We start from the raw sequence: 18164 nt of genomic DNA, 5'->3' as shown, positions 1-18164 counted from the left end.
CTAATCACAACTTACCTTTATAAAGCAGCGCCACACCCACTGTTCCCTTTCCTATTAAACCAGTAGTTGCTCAAGGGGAGGAAGCAGATTTTCTGCACATATGTACTGGAACCTAACAATTCAACCAAAGCGTGGAACCATTCTTTTTTTTTTTTTTTTTTTTTTTATTTGTGATGTCTGAAATGGAGGATTTTACCTCTCTTCCTGCTCAGGTGACGACTTCAAAATTTCCCGTCACTTTTTGTCTAAGGCTGGAATCACACCTATGCATTTTTTTGTGCTTTTCGCATTTTGCAGATTTGCACTACAGTCCATTTATCATGGTTTCCTATGGAATATGTTCTGTAGTGCAAATCTGCAAAAGGCACAAAAAAATGCATAGGTGTGAATCCAGCCTTAGTGACCATGCTCACCAATACAAATAGAAGGAGTTACCCCTTCATTTGGCCAATGAGTACACAGTGAGCGATGAAAATTTGGCAGAGGGTGTAACCCTTTCCTAGTCTATCCCAAACGAAACAAATGCGGCCTTTACCTTTTGCTTTAAAAGAAATTTATAATATAGAACAGAAGCAGCTGGGTAAATCCACGATGAAAGAGGGTCTGCCAGTGGTTTTAGAACATATGTTCAGTATCAACAAGTGTGTTTCGTATTTGAGTATTACTGTAGAAGAGCCCATTTAGGTACATTTTGCTGCAGCAATCATCCCTTGTGACCCCTAACCGTTTGCAATCACTACCAGAAGCAATGAATTGATAATGGTAGCACAATACTGCAACCTTGTGTGATTGATCCATAAGGCTCCATTCATACCTATGCAGTTTGCTTTTGAGCATTTCTGCAGTGAATTTTGCATTATTTTATTTATTTTCCTACAGCAATTTATTTATTTTTCGTGTGTGGGGGGGGGGGGGGGGTGGGTTTTTTATTTATTCTTTTCTGATAAAAAAAAACCGCAAATCGTGGCAAAAATCACAGTAAAAACGCACTACATACTTTTCTGGAGCATCTCCATTGAAGTCTATTGAGCCAAAAAAACAACAAAAGCACTGTTTTGCATTTACTTAAGTCCCTGACCCAGTCCAAAATATGCAGAGGCACAAAAATGCATTGATGTGAACTCGTACCATAGGAACCCATGTTTAAAAAAAATAAATTAAAAATAATTAAAATAAAGTTATGCATTTCTGCAAAAAGCATGTAAAAAATGCATTGCTATGACTGTAGCCTTATACATGCAATTGCCAGGGTAGTGACGGTTTGGGGACAGTGAAGGGAGATGATTGCGCTAGTTACGATTTCCTTTGTATGCTCAGCCTTTACATAGGGACTGGGAAGGGTGGAGAACAAAGTGATTTCTACTAAAGGCATGAAGGACTTCAGTTATGGCCGCCCATCCTTTCTGGCTGCTCTCAGCAACATCACGGGGCAGGCAGACTTGTATAGGCGGTGGAGGGAGGGGGATGATGCACTGCGGACATTGCCAAAGTCTGCATATTGGCAAGGAAAACAATAGCTTCTGGACTCCCCAACCCCCCCCCAACCTAGCATTGCCTGACAGTGCCTGATGCATCTAGACTTCTAAGCGCTAGTGCTTTAGGATTCCTTTTAAACTTGCTTTTGAGGGTGGTAAAAACAGGTGGTTGAGCTGTGGGTTTACCACCCCCTGATTGCCCTCTTCCTTAAAATACAGCAGCTGGAGGGCAATGTACACAATCTATGGTCGTGGCAAGAATTTTAACCCCTCCAATAATGTAATAGGTAGGGCTGCTTTTAAGTGTACCAATGCTCTTAAAGGGCCACAACTATAGCCGGCAGAAGAACATCTCCCATAATAAAGTCCCCTTTGTTTCCCTGCCCCCTTCTCAACCATTCTCCTTTTCTTTTCTTTTTTTGGACAATGCATACCTAGTTGGTCTATAATTAGAATCGCCGCCCTAAATGCACTTTGGCAGTATAGTTCCAGCACTCGGTGGATTAAGCTTTACTACTGCCCACTGCTGCACTTGAGCTGGCCTTGGTACTTGCTGACCTGGATAGCAAATGTCATCTTATGTCTGGTTCTTACTGTTAGTCACTTTGTATACTAAATTGTGTTATTACCATTGTTAATATTATGCTTGTTTAATTTCCAAACATTTTTGGTGACAATATATTAAGTTTGTCATTACTACCTGTTTTGGTGCCCATTTTCTTTGATATAGTGCTACTACTGGGTACTAGGTATTACTTTCAGTGATTTCCTGTGATATTGCATGCTTTGTACCAGTGGTACAAATGTAATATAAAGGAGCACTAACTATTTGAAAAAAAGGGTTTCTAAAACGTTGACTGAGGCCGCGTACACACGCGCGGACTGTTCGCCCAACTTTGTCCGTCCAACAGTTTCGGCAAACAGTCCGCTCAAAATTAGCATGGACGGACATGGCCACACACGACGAACGAACAGTCCGCTGAAACCGTGCGCGATGACGTGAACGTGCCGTACGTCGGGACGAAAAATACGACGTCCTATACACTGCATTATAACTTTCGGCGTGTAAATCCTTTCTGAGCATGCGCGGAACTTAGTTTGTCGAACAAGCCTACACACGGGCGGACTGTTCGCTCAAACAAGGTTTCAGCGGACAGTTTTTCGGAATTTCCGAAAAACCTTGTCCGTCCAACTGTCCGCTGAAACTGTCCACTGAAAGCCCACACACGAGCGGACTGTCCGCCCAAACACTGTTCAGCGGACAAGGTTGGGCGAACAGTCCGCCCGTGTGTACGCGGCCTGATGGTTCACACTGAATGTGGCATTAAAATTGCGCTACGTCTGTGCAATTTCAAAGCTGACGGTCAGTACAACTTTTTCAAGTCGGTGTAAGTCAGAGGCACTTGCCGTGTTTTTTTTTTTTTTTGTCAAATCGCAGCGGGACTAAAATGATGAGTCCTTACAACCCCAAAACAGCTATATACAAGTTGTAATAAGTAGCTTAATTATCAGCTGCACCTGTGCTGTTACCCAACAGGATTGCATAGTTAGCAGAGGATTATAAGGATTGATTCCAATGCCTCCATCAACTACCAAATAAGAAAAACGTTTTATGTTTGGGAATTTTGGTGACTAGTGATGAGCTTGGTGTGTTCGGATGAGGCATTCCCCCCTGTGTATATGTGTATATGTATATATATATATATATATATATATATATTTATTTTGTGTATGGCTGAGGGCTAGGAAAAGCTAGATGATGCTTGATGACACCTGTGCTCATCACTATAATGACATGTAGCTCAGAATATTTTAGAGGAGAGCTTTAAATAGCTCATATTTAAAATTCAAACCAACTGTTGGACATAAATCGGGCCTTTGGGAGAAAAAAACAGTAATAAAAGCTGAAGCAGGTAATATAAGAGGACGGAACACGTATTTTATATCACAATGGGGGCTGATTTACTAAAATTTGAAGAGTTCAAAATCTGGTGGAGCTCTGCATAGACACCAATCAGCTTCCAGGTTTTATTGAACAAGTTGAAGTTAGAAGCCGATTGGCTACCAGGCACAGCTGCACCAGATTTTTTGCACTCCAGTTTTAATAAATCAACCCCAATCAGCTTAAGTCGTTGTTCACATTGATGCGACTTTGAAATTTCAAAGTAACAAGGCCAACGTGGTTTCAGGTGCTACTTGATAGACCTCTGTGTGGCTTCATGCACAGATGTCTATTAAAGTCGCACCTGAAATCGTCAAAAGTAGTGCAGGAATTACTTTTGCAAATTGGTGCTGCACCGCAAAATTGGTGTCGCACGGATTGGAACAGTGCCATTGCCGCCAATAGGCTGCGACTTGTCATGCGATTTGATCTCGCAAATCGCATGACAAATCGCTTCAATGTCAACCTAGGCTGAAGCCCTCTTAGAGAGGGTATGTAAATGCCAGCTTTCTGATGGTTACTGTTTGTATTTAGATCAATTTTCAGCCATAGGTATGCAAAGTGTGAAAGTATTGCAGAGCTGTGGCATTATGGAATACATTTTACATGACACTGTAGAGTAGACACATTTACAAATGAGCAGATGTTTTTCCTAAAACATATTGTTTGTTATGGATTTATGGTATAGTGACACACAAGTATGTTGTTTAAATGATTACTCTGCTTGCTGTTGGGGTCAGAGAGTGTGTGTGGTTTTTATTTTTTTATTTTTTATTTTTTTTAGCAATTTGGCATGTATTTTAAAATGGTCAGTAGGGTGAGTTTTTTTTTTATTTTTTATTTTTTTTTCCTTTTAACAAAGCCGATCATGTGTTTAACTATACAATCTGTGTAATCTGAATAATATAAACTAGAGTGTTCCAGTAAAGAAATATATTTATATCCTTTTTAGGTAACTGAGAGAACAGAGATTCTGAATCGTTCCATCCAGAAGAGGTATGTCTCATCTTAAAGTGTTTAAATTATATTGATTTAACAGTTAAAAAAACAAAAACAAAAAACAGTTATATTCCTGGTATTTCAGGAACTGTCAGTTGTTTGTGCTCTCAAGCAAACTGTCAAACCATCAAATGACTGATCACATGTGCAGAAGCAAAAATGGCTTCCTTAGCTGAATAGGACAGGAGGGTTTAATTCTGCTTTAAAGGGTTCAGCTAGCTCATATGTTTGGGGTGCCAAGTCTCCAGATGGCATATTAGATTTCTTTGGGACTTAAGTGATCAAATATTCTAAAGCAAATCCATAGCTCTGCTCGTGACACACTCCTCTTATCATAGCTGGACAATCCAGGTGCTGGCTACTAAAGCCCGTCTCCACTAAGGTTTTTTTTTTTTTTTTTTTCTTCCACAAAAAAAATTATTGAAATTAAACAGGTAAAGAAGGAAAAAAAGACCCAATGGGCCATAGCAAAAACAATCGTAAAGGAGGGGTTGACTGGATGAGTCCAGATGTGGTGGGGGCCTAGCATCTGGGGAAAAATATTTTTGGGTAGAAAGTTCCTGCAGCAGGCATCAGTCTGGTGTGATGTGCAAGGGAAGGGGGATGGGCGAATAGGTTGGCCGTCAAACTTCACAAGAGGGGCACGACTAGCCAAGAGGGTGAATTCCAGCAAGAGAGGGTTGAGAAGGCTTGGGAGACAAGAGTAGGGGAAAAGGCGTGGGCAAGATGGTAAGAGGAAAGGAAGTGGCGAAGGGAACAGGGGGAGGGGGAAACGGGGAGCTGCATAGGATGGGGCTGTAGAGCATGAAAGAGGGGGTAGAGGGCCCTGAGAGCAGGGTGCCAGTCCAGGCATGTGGGTGAATCCCGACTTCTTTGTTGCGATCTGGACCGGTTCGGTGACGTCAGCGGGCTTAAGCCCACCGCCTGCTGAAAAAGGGTCTCAGAAGTGCAGAACGAACTTCACTCCTGTCATTCACAGAAGTACAGCCAAACGCGGTTTGGTTGTAATTCTCCTCCTTTAAATTACTAGCCATTGTCCGGGAGAAAGAGAAACGCAAGGCGAAAAGAGATTTTTCTTTCGCTTGATGCCCTGTACATACAACAGGAAGGAAACTTCACTGAAATAAGGTAAGGTCCCCTCTTGGACAGTTCTCAACAAGTGCCCCCACTGAAAGATATTGACCTGGTGACAACTTTGGATTTTACGACACTTTTATAGTCCTGGTGCTAATGGTCACAGGTCAATTCATGGGACTGAATCTTCCCAGCAAAACCTGACTGGTTAACCCTTTCACACTTTTTAAAAAACTATAAAAAGTTTTGGATTTAGAAACGCTTAAACTACATAATATAGTTTAGATACAAATGGAGTTAAAATAATCAATATTCAATGACCATTTGACATGATCTACAAATGGAATGGAGAAGCACATTTTACGGCTGGTCCTTGTCCAGAACACAGTAGGAGGAATTGTTCATGTCTTTGGACCTCTTCCCGATGCCTCTGGCAGGAAGAGTGTGATTGACCAAAGGGCTTTAGACACATAGCTTGGCTTTACATCATGCTGTGCAATATTTGTCTCGCCAACAACTACGAGGGACAGGGCTCAATACAAGAACATAGTGCACCAAAGCTGAGACTAAGGAGTCTTTTATGACCTGAATGTATATATTAATAGGAAGAGGGCCTGTCCGCTTACCGAGAGCTGCTTACATCACTTCAACACAAATGTTTGTAGGCCATGAGCCGATGTTTTCTTATTTCCTATTTCTCTTTCTATCTTGTCCAGTCTATGGTATTGGAATCACTATATTCTCTTTTACCTACAGTAACAGTATAAAGAGGAGTGAACCACCCCTTCCAATACACAAGATCGATGACCGCCTGGAACTGTACACACATGCTATAGAGGTAAATAACTGCCAGCTTATAACAAATGACAACATATCCACAATCTCTAATGCCACGTACACACGACCGGACTTTTTGACAGCAAAGGTCTGACGAAACGAGTCCATCTGACAATTCGATCTTGTGTGGGCTCCATCGGACCTTTGCTTGCCAAAAATCTGGCGGACTTTAGAAATAGAACATGTTTTAAAATTTTCCACCGGACCCAGTTCCTACCGAGAAATCCGCTCGTGTGTATGCTAGTCCGGCGGACAAAAACTGACGAGAAGGCAGCTATTGGCTACTGGCTATGAACTTCCTTATTCTAGTTCGGTCGTACGTCATCACGTTCCAATCCGGCGGACTTTGGTGTGATTGTGTGTGGCCAAGTCTGTTCATTCGGAAAGTCCATCAGAACTCCGCCGACAGTCCGTCGGACCTAGTCCCTCAAAGTCCGGTCGTGTGTACGTGGCATTAGTGATTCAAGCAGGCCCGAGCAATCAAGCTGGTAGTGTATTTCTCCATTTGTGGCTCAATCTTTCCTTCCTCTAAAGCTGCATGCACATAGGCCTAATGCACTGGAACTTGATGCCCAATCAAACTTGCTGGGCGCTCCACATAATGGTACTTCTGTCTGGAGCAGTTTGCACTCAGGGATGAAGGCCCAGAATGCAGACTGCTTGCGATCTGGCTATTCACCCCTGGGAACATACTACCCTAAATTTACATACCAGGTGCGCCGTCCAGTTGCAGAAGCTGTCACACTCAGACAGCAGGACTGGATGATGCAAATGTGTCCTTCAGCTGCAGCTAAGTGCAGGAGCCTCAGTATGCATGAGGCCTAAGGGCTTTTGTATGCACTTGTGGTTGCACTCGGAGGAATGATCTGTGATGGATCACTTTACAGAGAGCATTTGACAGGTGGTGCAGAAGCGATGTATCGCCCCCTCACCACCTGCTCTAACCCCTGCACCACCGCAACTGTGTGCATTGCAAGTGTTTAAGGCATGAGTTGCATTTGGTGCCCGCTAAACATAGAGCGGATCATCATTGCTGCACCATGATTAAAAGCATCACAGCCGCAACAAATGTGATCATTGTATTCTGTCGGCAGGGAAAGCTTCCATGGTCAGAACGCCATAGCATAGCGTCGGGCAGATGTGCCACTAGAACCTTCAGGGCCCAGCTGCTTGAAACTATGGAGGGGACCGCTTGGCCCTCAACTGGGGCTCATCCCACTGATTCCAGAGTCCTTTACTCCCTTTGTGGGACCCTTTATTACGATCTTGCAGCAGGCCACCTTCCAGCCATCTTGGGGCAAAATGTCAGAACTCAGTCACAAGTGTGACTATGCGACCCTGGTAGTTCCACCACTGGTGTCAGTGTGGCGTGTGTGTGTGTTTTCTATTTATTTTCCTCTTTGGGGAGGCTTTGGTGAAATATCAGGTGTCTAAATAGACCCCTGATGTCTCATTTTAAAGACAGAGCCAGGGACTGAGGACAGACTCATCAGTCTTTCTCTGCAGCCTCAGCTGCACAGAATGAATAGGAATAGCTCTGTACAGAGCTTCCTGTCCCTCCCATAAACTGAGACATAGTAAACATGGTTTAATTGAACAAGCTGAATTTAGAAGCTGGTTACTGTGGGAGGAGGATGGGGGGGGGGGGGGTGTTGAAGCACACAGGAGCCCTGGGTGGCAGGAGCGGCATGTGGAGAAACCAATGCCCTCCATGTCTGTCCTGCTGCCTGCGGGAGGGAGAGGAGAAGCAGGTAGTTAGCAGCTACATGGTACTGCCCTCCTGTCAAGGGGTACGGGGGGGGGGGGTCCCCTGGAGCATTGAGCTTGATTGCAATGGCGACCCCTGTACATACACCCCTGGCGGGAGGGCTTCCACCAACACAGACTGTGCTGATGGGGAAATCAAGCAATTTTTCTTCAGGCAAGCCATAGATTATGCAGTTTTCTTTCCTTCCACACTATGTGGAAGGGAGGAAAATAGCTTGGTTCCCCCATCAACACAATCAGTGTTGACAGGGAAATCCCTCCCACTGACAGAACACAATGTTTAGTGTTGCAGGCTATAGCTAGCTGCACCTAATTGTTTGGAAAAAAAAACAGCAGGCTGGTTGTACACAAGTCGAACAAAAAATCAACTTGTATGTAAAACCACCCTACCCATACATGGATTGAAATTCTGCCAGTTCTTGCTGAACCAGCCAAATTTCAATATATGTGGGGCCAGCTTGGGGCTAAAGGGTTAAAACAGCTGGCGACATCACCTCCCCACCATTTGTCGAACACCCCACTGAAAGCAATCGCTCTCCAGAGGACAACGTTTGTGTAAATGAGCCCCCACAGTGCTACGTTCTGCACACCACATCTGTTACTACAGCATGGGATAGAGTTGCCCTTTTACCATCAATTTTAGTATTCTGCTTTTTGCACAAGATATTGGATGGGTTTTATTTGTTTTTTGTCCCATAGACGTCCGCTAAGCCAGGCCGCTTGGTTCGGCAGCCATCTTTAGAGATGCTAAGCCCTACAGATCCTGTTGCAAACATAAAGAACCGATGGGAGGCTGGAGATATCACTGCAGCCTCCAAGGCATCCCCTTGTAAGGTATGACTTCTATGTACAGTATATGCATGTACTATGTGCTTCAGTTATAGTTCATATTTCATTCTTCTTCATGCTTCTCTGTTTTTTTTTTTTTTTTTTTGTTTTGTTTTTTGCACAATGCATAGTAAAGTGCAGTGCGTTGTGCTTCTGTTCATTTTCAATGTGTTGTGGTGCACAGGCAGCCTATTGATGAACGGACTGCCTAATGCAATGCATGTTAAAATGCACAAATATTATATGGTGCACGTGGGACACACAGTAAACAGGCCCTACACTTGTTCTGGGAGAAGTATGGAAGCTTGTTGGCCTCTCCAGTTAAAAATACTAGTTGCCTGACTCCTCACGCATATCCAGTGGCTTCAATGCTTTGAGTCACTGACCTATAGCAAATACCGTGTGCACTTGCGGAGTTCCATCTCCACTCACTTTACTTGTTTTATGCTTGTTCTGGGTTATTGACCCAGAATGTATAGAAGCCATTGGATAAATATGACAGCCAGGCAATTTGCAGTTTTGAAATGGGGTCAGCTATGGCAACTGAAAACTAGCTGCGGGTTAAAATGGGTAATTTTGTAAATGGCGTTTAAATGATAAAATATCTAGTGTGCCAGTCATATGAATTATTTGGTAGTTCCTTGAAGGAGAAACCATGTCTCCAGGCTATTCATTTCAGTAGCAATATGCTCATAAGATTATATGTGCATTTTAAAATGTAATGCATGTTTACTTGTACAGCCCCCCGTGCAGATATCCAAATACCCCGAGACTGCCGCTGAGTCCCACCATCATGGATGTGATGTCAGCAGACTGCTGTCACTCAAGTGACACTATACCAGGGTTCTCCAAACTACGCCCTCCAGCTGTTTTGTGGAACTACACATCCCATGAAGCATTAAAAAAACTGACATTCACAGACATGACGGGAATTGTAGTTCCTAAACTGGAGCCTGGAGGGCCATAGTTTGGAGACCCCTGCTCTATACTATTGCCCTTCTGCCCTATCCTATGTAGGGTGGAGGAGTTGGGCCAGCACAGGCAGTAACTGGACACTCCCGAAGAGTTGAGGGCATTTAGCATAGGGCCCAAATGCAAGTTCCACTCAGTACAGTGTTCATCCCCAGCCAGTTGCAGCCTGCCATAGACTGACAGGCGGCTCAAACCACCAGGATGGGATGTACAGGTGCTAAATGCCCCTTTTGCAAGGGAGCCTTAAAGTATCCATACACACTCCTAAACACCTGATATATCTGATTACTGTGCTTTTTCTATGACTAAACTCCTTAAAAATAAGGTAATAAGGCTTCTATGTCGCCTCTATACCATGTACATATATCAAAGCACTGTGCAAACTGTCGGCGCTTTATAAATCCTGTATAATATAGGGGAAGACTTGCTAAAACTGGAGCACACAATCTGATGCAGCTGTGCATGGTAGCCAATCGGCTTCTAACTAGCTTGTTCAGTTTAGCTTTGCCAATAAAACGTAGAAGCTGTTTGGTTACTATGCAGAGCTGCGCCAGATTCTGTGCGCCCCAGCTTTAGTAAATTCCCCCGCCTTCCATTATGTATATTTTAAAAATTTGGCTGCTCATTTTATTTACTAAAATGGAAAAAATGGGGGAGACAGCCTAGGGGCAGCAGATTAAAACAAAGATTCATTAATAAAAAGTCAAATGGCTACCTCAGGTCTATTGGACGTCGCCTCTGGCCCAGCTTCCATGCGTTCCTTGCTGGTTGTGGCTCACCCGGCTGACCGATCCCAGTCCAGTACAGATATACCTGGCTCCGCGTGCCAGGACCTCTCCATCTGGCTCAGACGATATTTGATATGCCTATTTAAATACTACTTTGTGAGTAGCCATTTGTCTTGTCTTTTTATGAATAAATCCTTATTTTAATCTGCTGCGCCTAGGCTGGCGCCCCCATTTGTAGCCTTTTTGTTTCTGCAGAAATTTACGTCGCTCTATGGGGAGCTGCCGCTAGCATGGTGTACCTCCACATATGGACTCTATTGATTTTTATAATCGTGGACGCCTCTTAGCGACTCTTGAATTTTAGTGTGTGTTTTCTGCGCCATTCTCCCTTTTTGTCATTTAATTTACTGTTGGCTTCTTGTACATTGTATTTTATTGTTAAAACAGGATACAGAGGGCATCAACATTGGTGTTTCAGACATGATCAACCAGTGGGGTAAAGGAAAGCCAGAACCAGATGGGCAGACATCCCCTCCAAAACTCACAGTAAGCTAATATACTCCCTGCAAATATGTTTCGCCATGTGGACTAAGTGACATCATCATAAGTTGTGATTTCTGTTTGCAGGAAGTGAAGCCAGGAGACGTACTGAGCAAGAAGAGCTTGTGGGAACAGGGCTCCAAGCCAGGACAAATGGATAAGGTGACATTAAAATATCTGTGCAATCGAAAAGCCTTTTATGCTTTGTTGATTCCAATAAGTCTTGTAAAAGCGAACCTGTGCTCTGCCCATGTGTTTTATTTAGCAATCCCCAGCATATGGTTACTTTTCTTTTGCTCCCCAATTGCCAGCATTGCCATATGGGCCGCATGCTGCTCTATGTATGGGATTTTCATTGCTCCTAATGGCTAAACAAAGCAGCAGAGAATGAAAACGGGGTATGTGTATTTGTCAGAACAGGCTTTGAGGCCAACCTGTTGCTTTGCACTGTATGGTTAAGGCATAGGTTCGCTTTAAATAAACTTTTCCTATTTTTATTCTAGCAGAAATGTTTTGCTGGAAGAAAAGTGCTACTGACAATTTGAATGCTTCTCATGGCTCCTGAATGTTCCTAATTTTGGGGGACTGTCCATCTTTTAGAACCAGGTCCCTGGGTTTCTCCCCAATTGTTCCTTTCTGGCCTGATGTGTAGACTTCTATGACAAAATACACTATTTAAAGTGGGAGTAAACTCTTGTGCATGAATAAGGCTTACCTATAGGTAGTGTAAATATCTCCTAAACTTGCACAGTTTAGGAGATTTACTGTAAATGCAGCCGGAGACATCACCAGCGCATGCGCTGTAAATGGCGGCTCCTGCGTGCATGGATGGGAGTGACGTTGTGGCTCCGCCCACTCACATCCGGAGTCCGCACACCCGGAAGGTTGGGTGAAGATGGAAGTGCCTTCAGGGGTGACAGCGTGCCACTGGAGTGCTTCTTTCTAACGTAAGTTTGACATAATGTGCTAGTATGCGATGCATACTAGCACATTATGACATTGCCTCGCAGGCCAAAAAAAGCCAGCGGTTTACTACTGCTTTAAGCTGAACTCCAGGAATTTATTTGTAATTCCTACTTGCATTGGTCCAGCTTGGCACAATGTAAGTATGCATATCTCTTACCTGAAAAAAACTAGTGAAGCTGTAAATCACTGTAGAAGTTGGCATTATTATAGTGATGGCCATAATCTTTTGGATCCTGCTTGGGTTCTATGCAAGTGGCTGTTTGACTGCAGGAGGTTGCTTGCTTGGCACCGCTGCCATTCATAGAGCGCTATGCATTTTTTTTTCAGTAAATACGCAACATTCTCTGCCACTGCCCATCCTCTCCATTTCGTCCAGTCAGAGAACACCTTGTATTAGATGGAAAAAAATAAAATGCAAGTTATTCTATGAATGCAAGGCAAATACTGGTGATGTGCTTTCAGCTTACCTAATCAAAGTGACATTTGCAATAAACAGAAAATCTAGAAATGCATCAATACACTAAAACAATGTGATCTATAAATCATACGAATGTATATTAAATCATACATGATGTACACTGAATGCCTGCACAAAAATAAATGTGTAGTCTATGTAATAGTCCCATACACATACAATCTCTGTGCAGTCAATGCATAATATCTGAGAAATTTCCTTAGATCCATGTTATCTCTTCACATATGAAAACACACTGCTGTGCCCTTCACCGCCTCTTGTGGGTATCCTCTCATCTGGCACTGTGGACCCCAGTAGAATAAATGGGGTCGTGTGCAGCCTTTTTTTTTTTTTTTAAATGATTGCTTATTTGTTCATCTTCTCCTTGCGCTGAATCTCAGATAATGATCCCTCAGGAACAGATGCAGGCCAACCAAAAACGGGGAAGCACAGGAATCCAATAGTGCAGACCATTTCATATAGGTTTACTAATAAAATTTAGGTATTGCACTACTGGAGTTGAACTTTAATTGCCAAAAATGTAATTTTGCATTGATCCAGTTGCTAAATTATTGCAATTGTTTTAAAAATTAAGTGTATTGGAAATGCAGTACTAAAAAAAAAAGATTTAACCAATCATTTTTTGTATTGAGGGGCTGTGCCATCAAAATATTTTGCCCCAATTTCTCAGCTCAGAAAGTTAAGAGGTATGTGTTGAATGTCACTTATCTGATTCATTCTCTTGTGTGTAAAGTTTGCCTTGAGGTACTGAGCTCTTTTAACAACCGGTTGTAAGAAAAAAACAAACCTGCAAACCATGCATAAAGTGCCACCTGCTGGCGGCATATAAAATTCAAACTATTAAAAAATGTTATTTAATTTCTACATTTTAATTTACTAGACTTGCAGGCTCAAATGTATTTTTGCACATTTTACAAACGGATATAAAAAAACATTTTTAAATGTATAACAATTAGACAAAAAAAGAACAAGTAAGAAAAGTCAAGTGTTTGGTTTAAATACATTTTATTCAAAAAATGAAAATAAAAAATAAAGTACAACTTTTTTTTTTTCTTTGTCAGCTGCACTTACATAGTTTACATAGTAGGTGAGGTTGAAAAAAGACAAGTCCAACCTATGTGTGATTATATGTCAGTATTACTTTGTATATCCCTGTATGTTGCAGTCATTCAGGTGCTTATCTAATAGTTTCTTGAAACTGTCAATGCCCCCCGCTGAGACCGCAGCCTGTGGAAGGGACTTCCACATCCTTGCAGCTCTTACAGTAAAGAACCCTCTACATAGTTTAAGGTTAATCCTCTTTTCTTCTAATTTTAATGAGTGGCCATGAGTCTTGTTAAACTCCCTTTTGCGAATACGTTTTTTTTTTTTTTTAGCCCTTTTGTGGGGTCACCAGTATGGTATTTGTATATTGAAATCATATCCCCTCTCAAGTGTCTCTTCTCCAGAGTGAATAAGTTCAGTGCTTGTAACCTTTCCTCATAACTAATGTCCTCCAGACCATTTATTAGCTTTGTTGGCCTTCTTTGTACTCACTCCTTTTCCAGAACATCCTTCCTGAGGACTGGTGCCCAGAAATGGACGGCATACTCCAGGTATGATCTCTGGAGTTGATCCCTTTTTATTGCATGCCAATATTCTGTAGTTGCCCACCCCATTAATTTGTTCAGATCTTTTTGCAAGGTTTCCACATCCTGCGGAGAATTTATTGCCCTGCTTAGCTTAGTATCATCTGCAAATACGGAGATTGAACTGTTTACCCCATCCTCCAGGTCGTTTATGAACAAATTAAAGCAGATTTGAGGAGTGTGTAAATGTTCCTCCTGGAAAATCTCTTAAGCACTCTAGATACTGTTAGTAGCTAAATGCTGCCAGCCACAGCCAAAAATACACTTCTATTCATAAACTAAAAAATGCTCCCTACCCTGGAGATGTTTCAGGTAATGGGTTTCCTACAGCTGCTGACTAGGCGCTCACTAGACTAAGCCAAGTATAATTTATGATGATATTCGCTTTCAATAAAAAGGAAGTGGAACGCTTTTGGCTCTCCCAGTTCTTGCAAAATGAAATACAGTTCTGAGAATGCTGGAGACGCACCGGGCTTGGGAGTTGTAAGTTGTGAAGTAAAATCACACAAGCTTTATCATGTTAATTTTAAACTGTATTCTAATTTTAAATCTGCAGCTTTCATTAATATAATACCTCATGATCCTGCCATAAAGGTACTTGTTCAGGCATTTCCTGTTTTTAAGGTGGCGACACTCTCTCTATCTTCCAATTGGGTTTAATGTTGTCACCCTGTCAGGCTGAATGGAAACAATGCATCATCAGTATACAACGCAGCTAGATCTCCCGCTGTGGTTGGTTTTTTGGGGGGGAATTTTTTTTAATTTTATTTGTTTGTGTAATAAGAACTAAAAATAAGAAATTTTGAATGGCTCCATGTTTTAGTCAGTCAAGGTTGGGTTGAGGGTGTTGCTTTTTGTAAAATGAGTGGCCTTGATAACATAGGCATTACCAGGGCGTGGCTATTGAGGCTGTAGCCACAAGTCTCTTGCCGCAGGGTCCCTGTCTAACCAGTGGGTCGTGGCAGCGGCAGGTGGGCTGCATTAGAGGTGGAGGAGAGGGATGGGCGGATGAGCAGACATGACATCTCTCTCCACCCGCTCCATGTCACCACTCTACCGCCCTCACAGCCGGGCCACTTCAGTGTGGGAGCGATGTGTGGTGGGGAGCAGAGAGATGACATCTCACTGCCCGCCATACATCAGTGCTCTTCCACCCTCAGTGCGGGCCTCTACAATGTCTGAGGTGTGGCGGGGAGCAGAGTTATAACATAATCTTACTGCCTGCACCGCATCTCCTCCCCTCACTATATAGACCAGTGCTGCCAGCCTGCCACCAGTGCAGAGATAATGCACAATTGGTGGCACTGGCTGGCATGGCAAGTGACAATTCACATTAGTTGCCAAGTGACAATCTGCATCTGGTGGTAGGTGACATGGCAAGTGACAATCTCCAACATGGATGGGGGGGGGGGGGGGGAGAGGAGAAGAAAAACTAAAAGGAAATATGAGGGAGAGGGATATAGGCAAATATGAGGGAGAGGGATATAGGTAGTCTCTGACTTCCCTCCACAGTGGCTAATAAGTGTAGGTGACTCCAACTGGCATTCTTGTTGGAGGGGGACAGCCCTTGAAAGGGTGGGGAGTGTAAAGCGAAAGCTTGGGTACTGGAGGAGAGGTACTACCGGGTTTGGGGAACTGAATGTGTAATAATATTAGATGTGTCCTTATGAGTGTAGATTGTGTAAGCCTGTGGTTATTGTATTTTGACAGTCCTAGTCTGCGGCTGTCAGAATACTAAAGGAGCAGCTGAATCACATTGTATTCAGCCGTTGTTTGACTATTTTTCACCCAGAAACTTCCTTGTGGGGGGGGGGGTGGTCTACAGAGCCACCCACATAGCAAATTCCATCTGCTTTCAAGCTTCAAATAGTGTGCATACTGCAGTCATGGCCTACTATCATCAGTATTGGGGAAACCCACCCAGACAAACAAACAATACATTTTTATTTTATTTTATTTTTTACTCTGTTTTAGGCTGGGTTCACACTGCTGCGGGGGGAGATCCGGATGTGATTCGCACCGCAAATCACATCCGATCTCCGTAGAGATGCGAGTTCAGCCATACAGATAGTATGGCTGAATTCGCATCGCTCCCGCAGCAAACTCGCACGGGACCCTTTTTTTGGTCCGCAACAGAATCGGATCGCATGGGGGTTCACACCATGCGATCCGATTCCTGTGCGAGTCTGCAGATCGCACTGCGATATGCGGACGGATCTGGGGGTGTCATTAACATATCATTGACACTCCCAGCCGTCCGCATAGGGCAGTGTGAACTGCCGGCGGGAGGTGTGTGATGCGGGAAAACGCTGCGGATTCGCGGCGTTCCCGCATCGCAGCGGTGTGAACCCGGCCTTAAATAAGAAAGTACTTGGGGGGGAAAAAATATGGATTATGCTGCTATCCTTTTGGAAATGCAAATTCCCTGGCTTCACCACTTTCTGAGATGCTGACCTAGAACAAGCATCCAGATCAGAAAGTCGCAACTCCTCATCTGCATTTTTGTTCCAGGTCAGTCTTCTCAGAGTAGTGAAGCTATTGGACCATCATGGTAGCCAGGGATTTGGTATTTTCGGAAAGAGGAGGGCAGCAGGGGCCACTTCTATACTACCTCAATACAGGTTTCCCTCCAGGTTAAGTGAAATGGGCTGATGCTGGTCTGTCTAATTATCCCTCTGTTGCTTAAAAGTATCACTGGATCAATACAATACAAGGCCTGGACCACCTATAGGATGTGTATTTGTTATAGGGGGTAAAAAAGGTACAGATACAAAGCTCAGTTAATGCTTCTTATAGTCTATCCTGACCTAACAGTGCTTCTATGGTAACTAACAATGTTTCAATAATCCTCTGGAGTTGGTGATTGTAAACGATCACCTTGTAAAACAACCCATTCAGTTTAAAATTAAAATGAAAGGCATAATGTGTGGTATTGATATAAAAATGCATTAGAAATACAATTTTTTTTTTTCTCTTTTTATAAGTGATTACATTCCCTCTGTTCTCAACTGCATAAGAGCTGGGGGTAGGAGAAGCAGCAGCACACTGAACTTTCCAGTGAATGGCTGTGCATTGTGCTCTGATCATTGGAGGATAGACGATATTTCGTCAGATTAGGTGACCCGTCAGAAGGTGTAATGGAAGTGACGTTTCGTCGCCACCATCTTGCTGCACCCCGCACTTGCCCATAGTAAGGATAGAGTGGGAAGGGGGCAAGCAGACATCTTGTTACACCCACCGGAGTTTAGCATTTTACACTTATTTTTAACAGTAAACTGAGTTGATATAATGAATACAGTACTTAGAACTCTGTTTTAGATGTTAGATTTTAAAAGCAGCCAACTTCTTTCAAATTAGCAAACCTATGAGATCAGCAGGCTTGCCTCTGCTTTTAAAATTCAACATCTAAACAGTCAAACAGATTTCTAAGTATTGTATTTCACTATATAACCTCAGTTTGCTGTTAAAAATAAGTGTAAAATGCTAAACTACGGTGTATGTTACAGGATGCCTGCTTGCCCCCTTACTGTGGGCTAGTGCGGAAACGTCACTTCCGTTACACATTCTGACGGGTGGCCTAATTTGATGTAAGGCTTATTTTTGGCATCTTTGTCCCATTGTGGAGATTTACCTTCACTTCCTGTCCCCATAGCCAAAGCAGGAAGTGAGGAAATCCCTACAAATTAAGGGAATTTCTTGGGACTACTGTCCCCTTTGGAAGATTTCCCCTCTTTTACTGTTCTGGGGACAACCCAAAAGTTGGGTCAAAGAGAGGGTGAATTCTATTTCCCTTCTAAATGTTTTTTTTCTTTGTCTGAATTTCTCACTTCCTGTTCTCCTCTGTAAACTTCACACCATCATCCGAGCGGTGTTTAGTCAGCCAGAACAGCTTACTGAGGAGGAACAGGAAATGAGAAATTCAGACAAAGAAAA

The 18164-nt window shown here is 43.0% G+C and overlaps 1 protein-coding gene across 3 annotated transcripts in view; it reads left to right on the top strand.

Moving 5' to 3' along the window:
* The window catches only part of LSP1 (lymphocyte specific protein 1), a 113779-nt gene that overhangs the window by 82401 nt on the left and 13214 nt on the right, over positions 1-18164 (top strand). For 2 of the 3 annotated variants that reach the window (XM_077460725.1, XM_077460726.1), the window contains exons 7-12: positions 4370-4413; positions 6247-6328; positions 8794-8928; positions 11070-11168; positions 11250-11324; positions 14151-14198. In XM_077460725.1, coding sequence (XP_077316851.1) covers positions 4370-4413; positions 6247-6328; positions 8794-8928; positions 11070-11168; positions 11250-11324; positions 14151-14198 — 483 coding nt within the window. The remainder of the gene's footprint in view (positions 1-4369; positions 4414-6246; positions 6329-8793; positions 8929-11069; positions 11169-11249; positions 11325-14150; positions 14199-18164) is intronic. The other variant, XM_077460727.1, reaches the window with a different exon arrangement.

The sequence above is a fragment of the Lithobates pipiens genome, unplaced genomic scaffold, assembly GCF_037356315.1.
Source record: "Lithobates pipiens isolate NorthernLeopardFrog02 unplaced genomic scaffold, aLitPip1_a1.2 Scaffold_10, whole genome shotgun sequence".
Lineage (NCBI taxonomy): Eukaryota > Metazoa > Chordata > Amphibia > Anura > Ranidae > Lithobates > Lithobates pipiens.
This window is presented reverse-complemented; position numbering and strand designations above follow the sequence as displayed.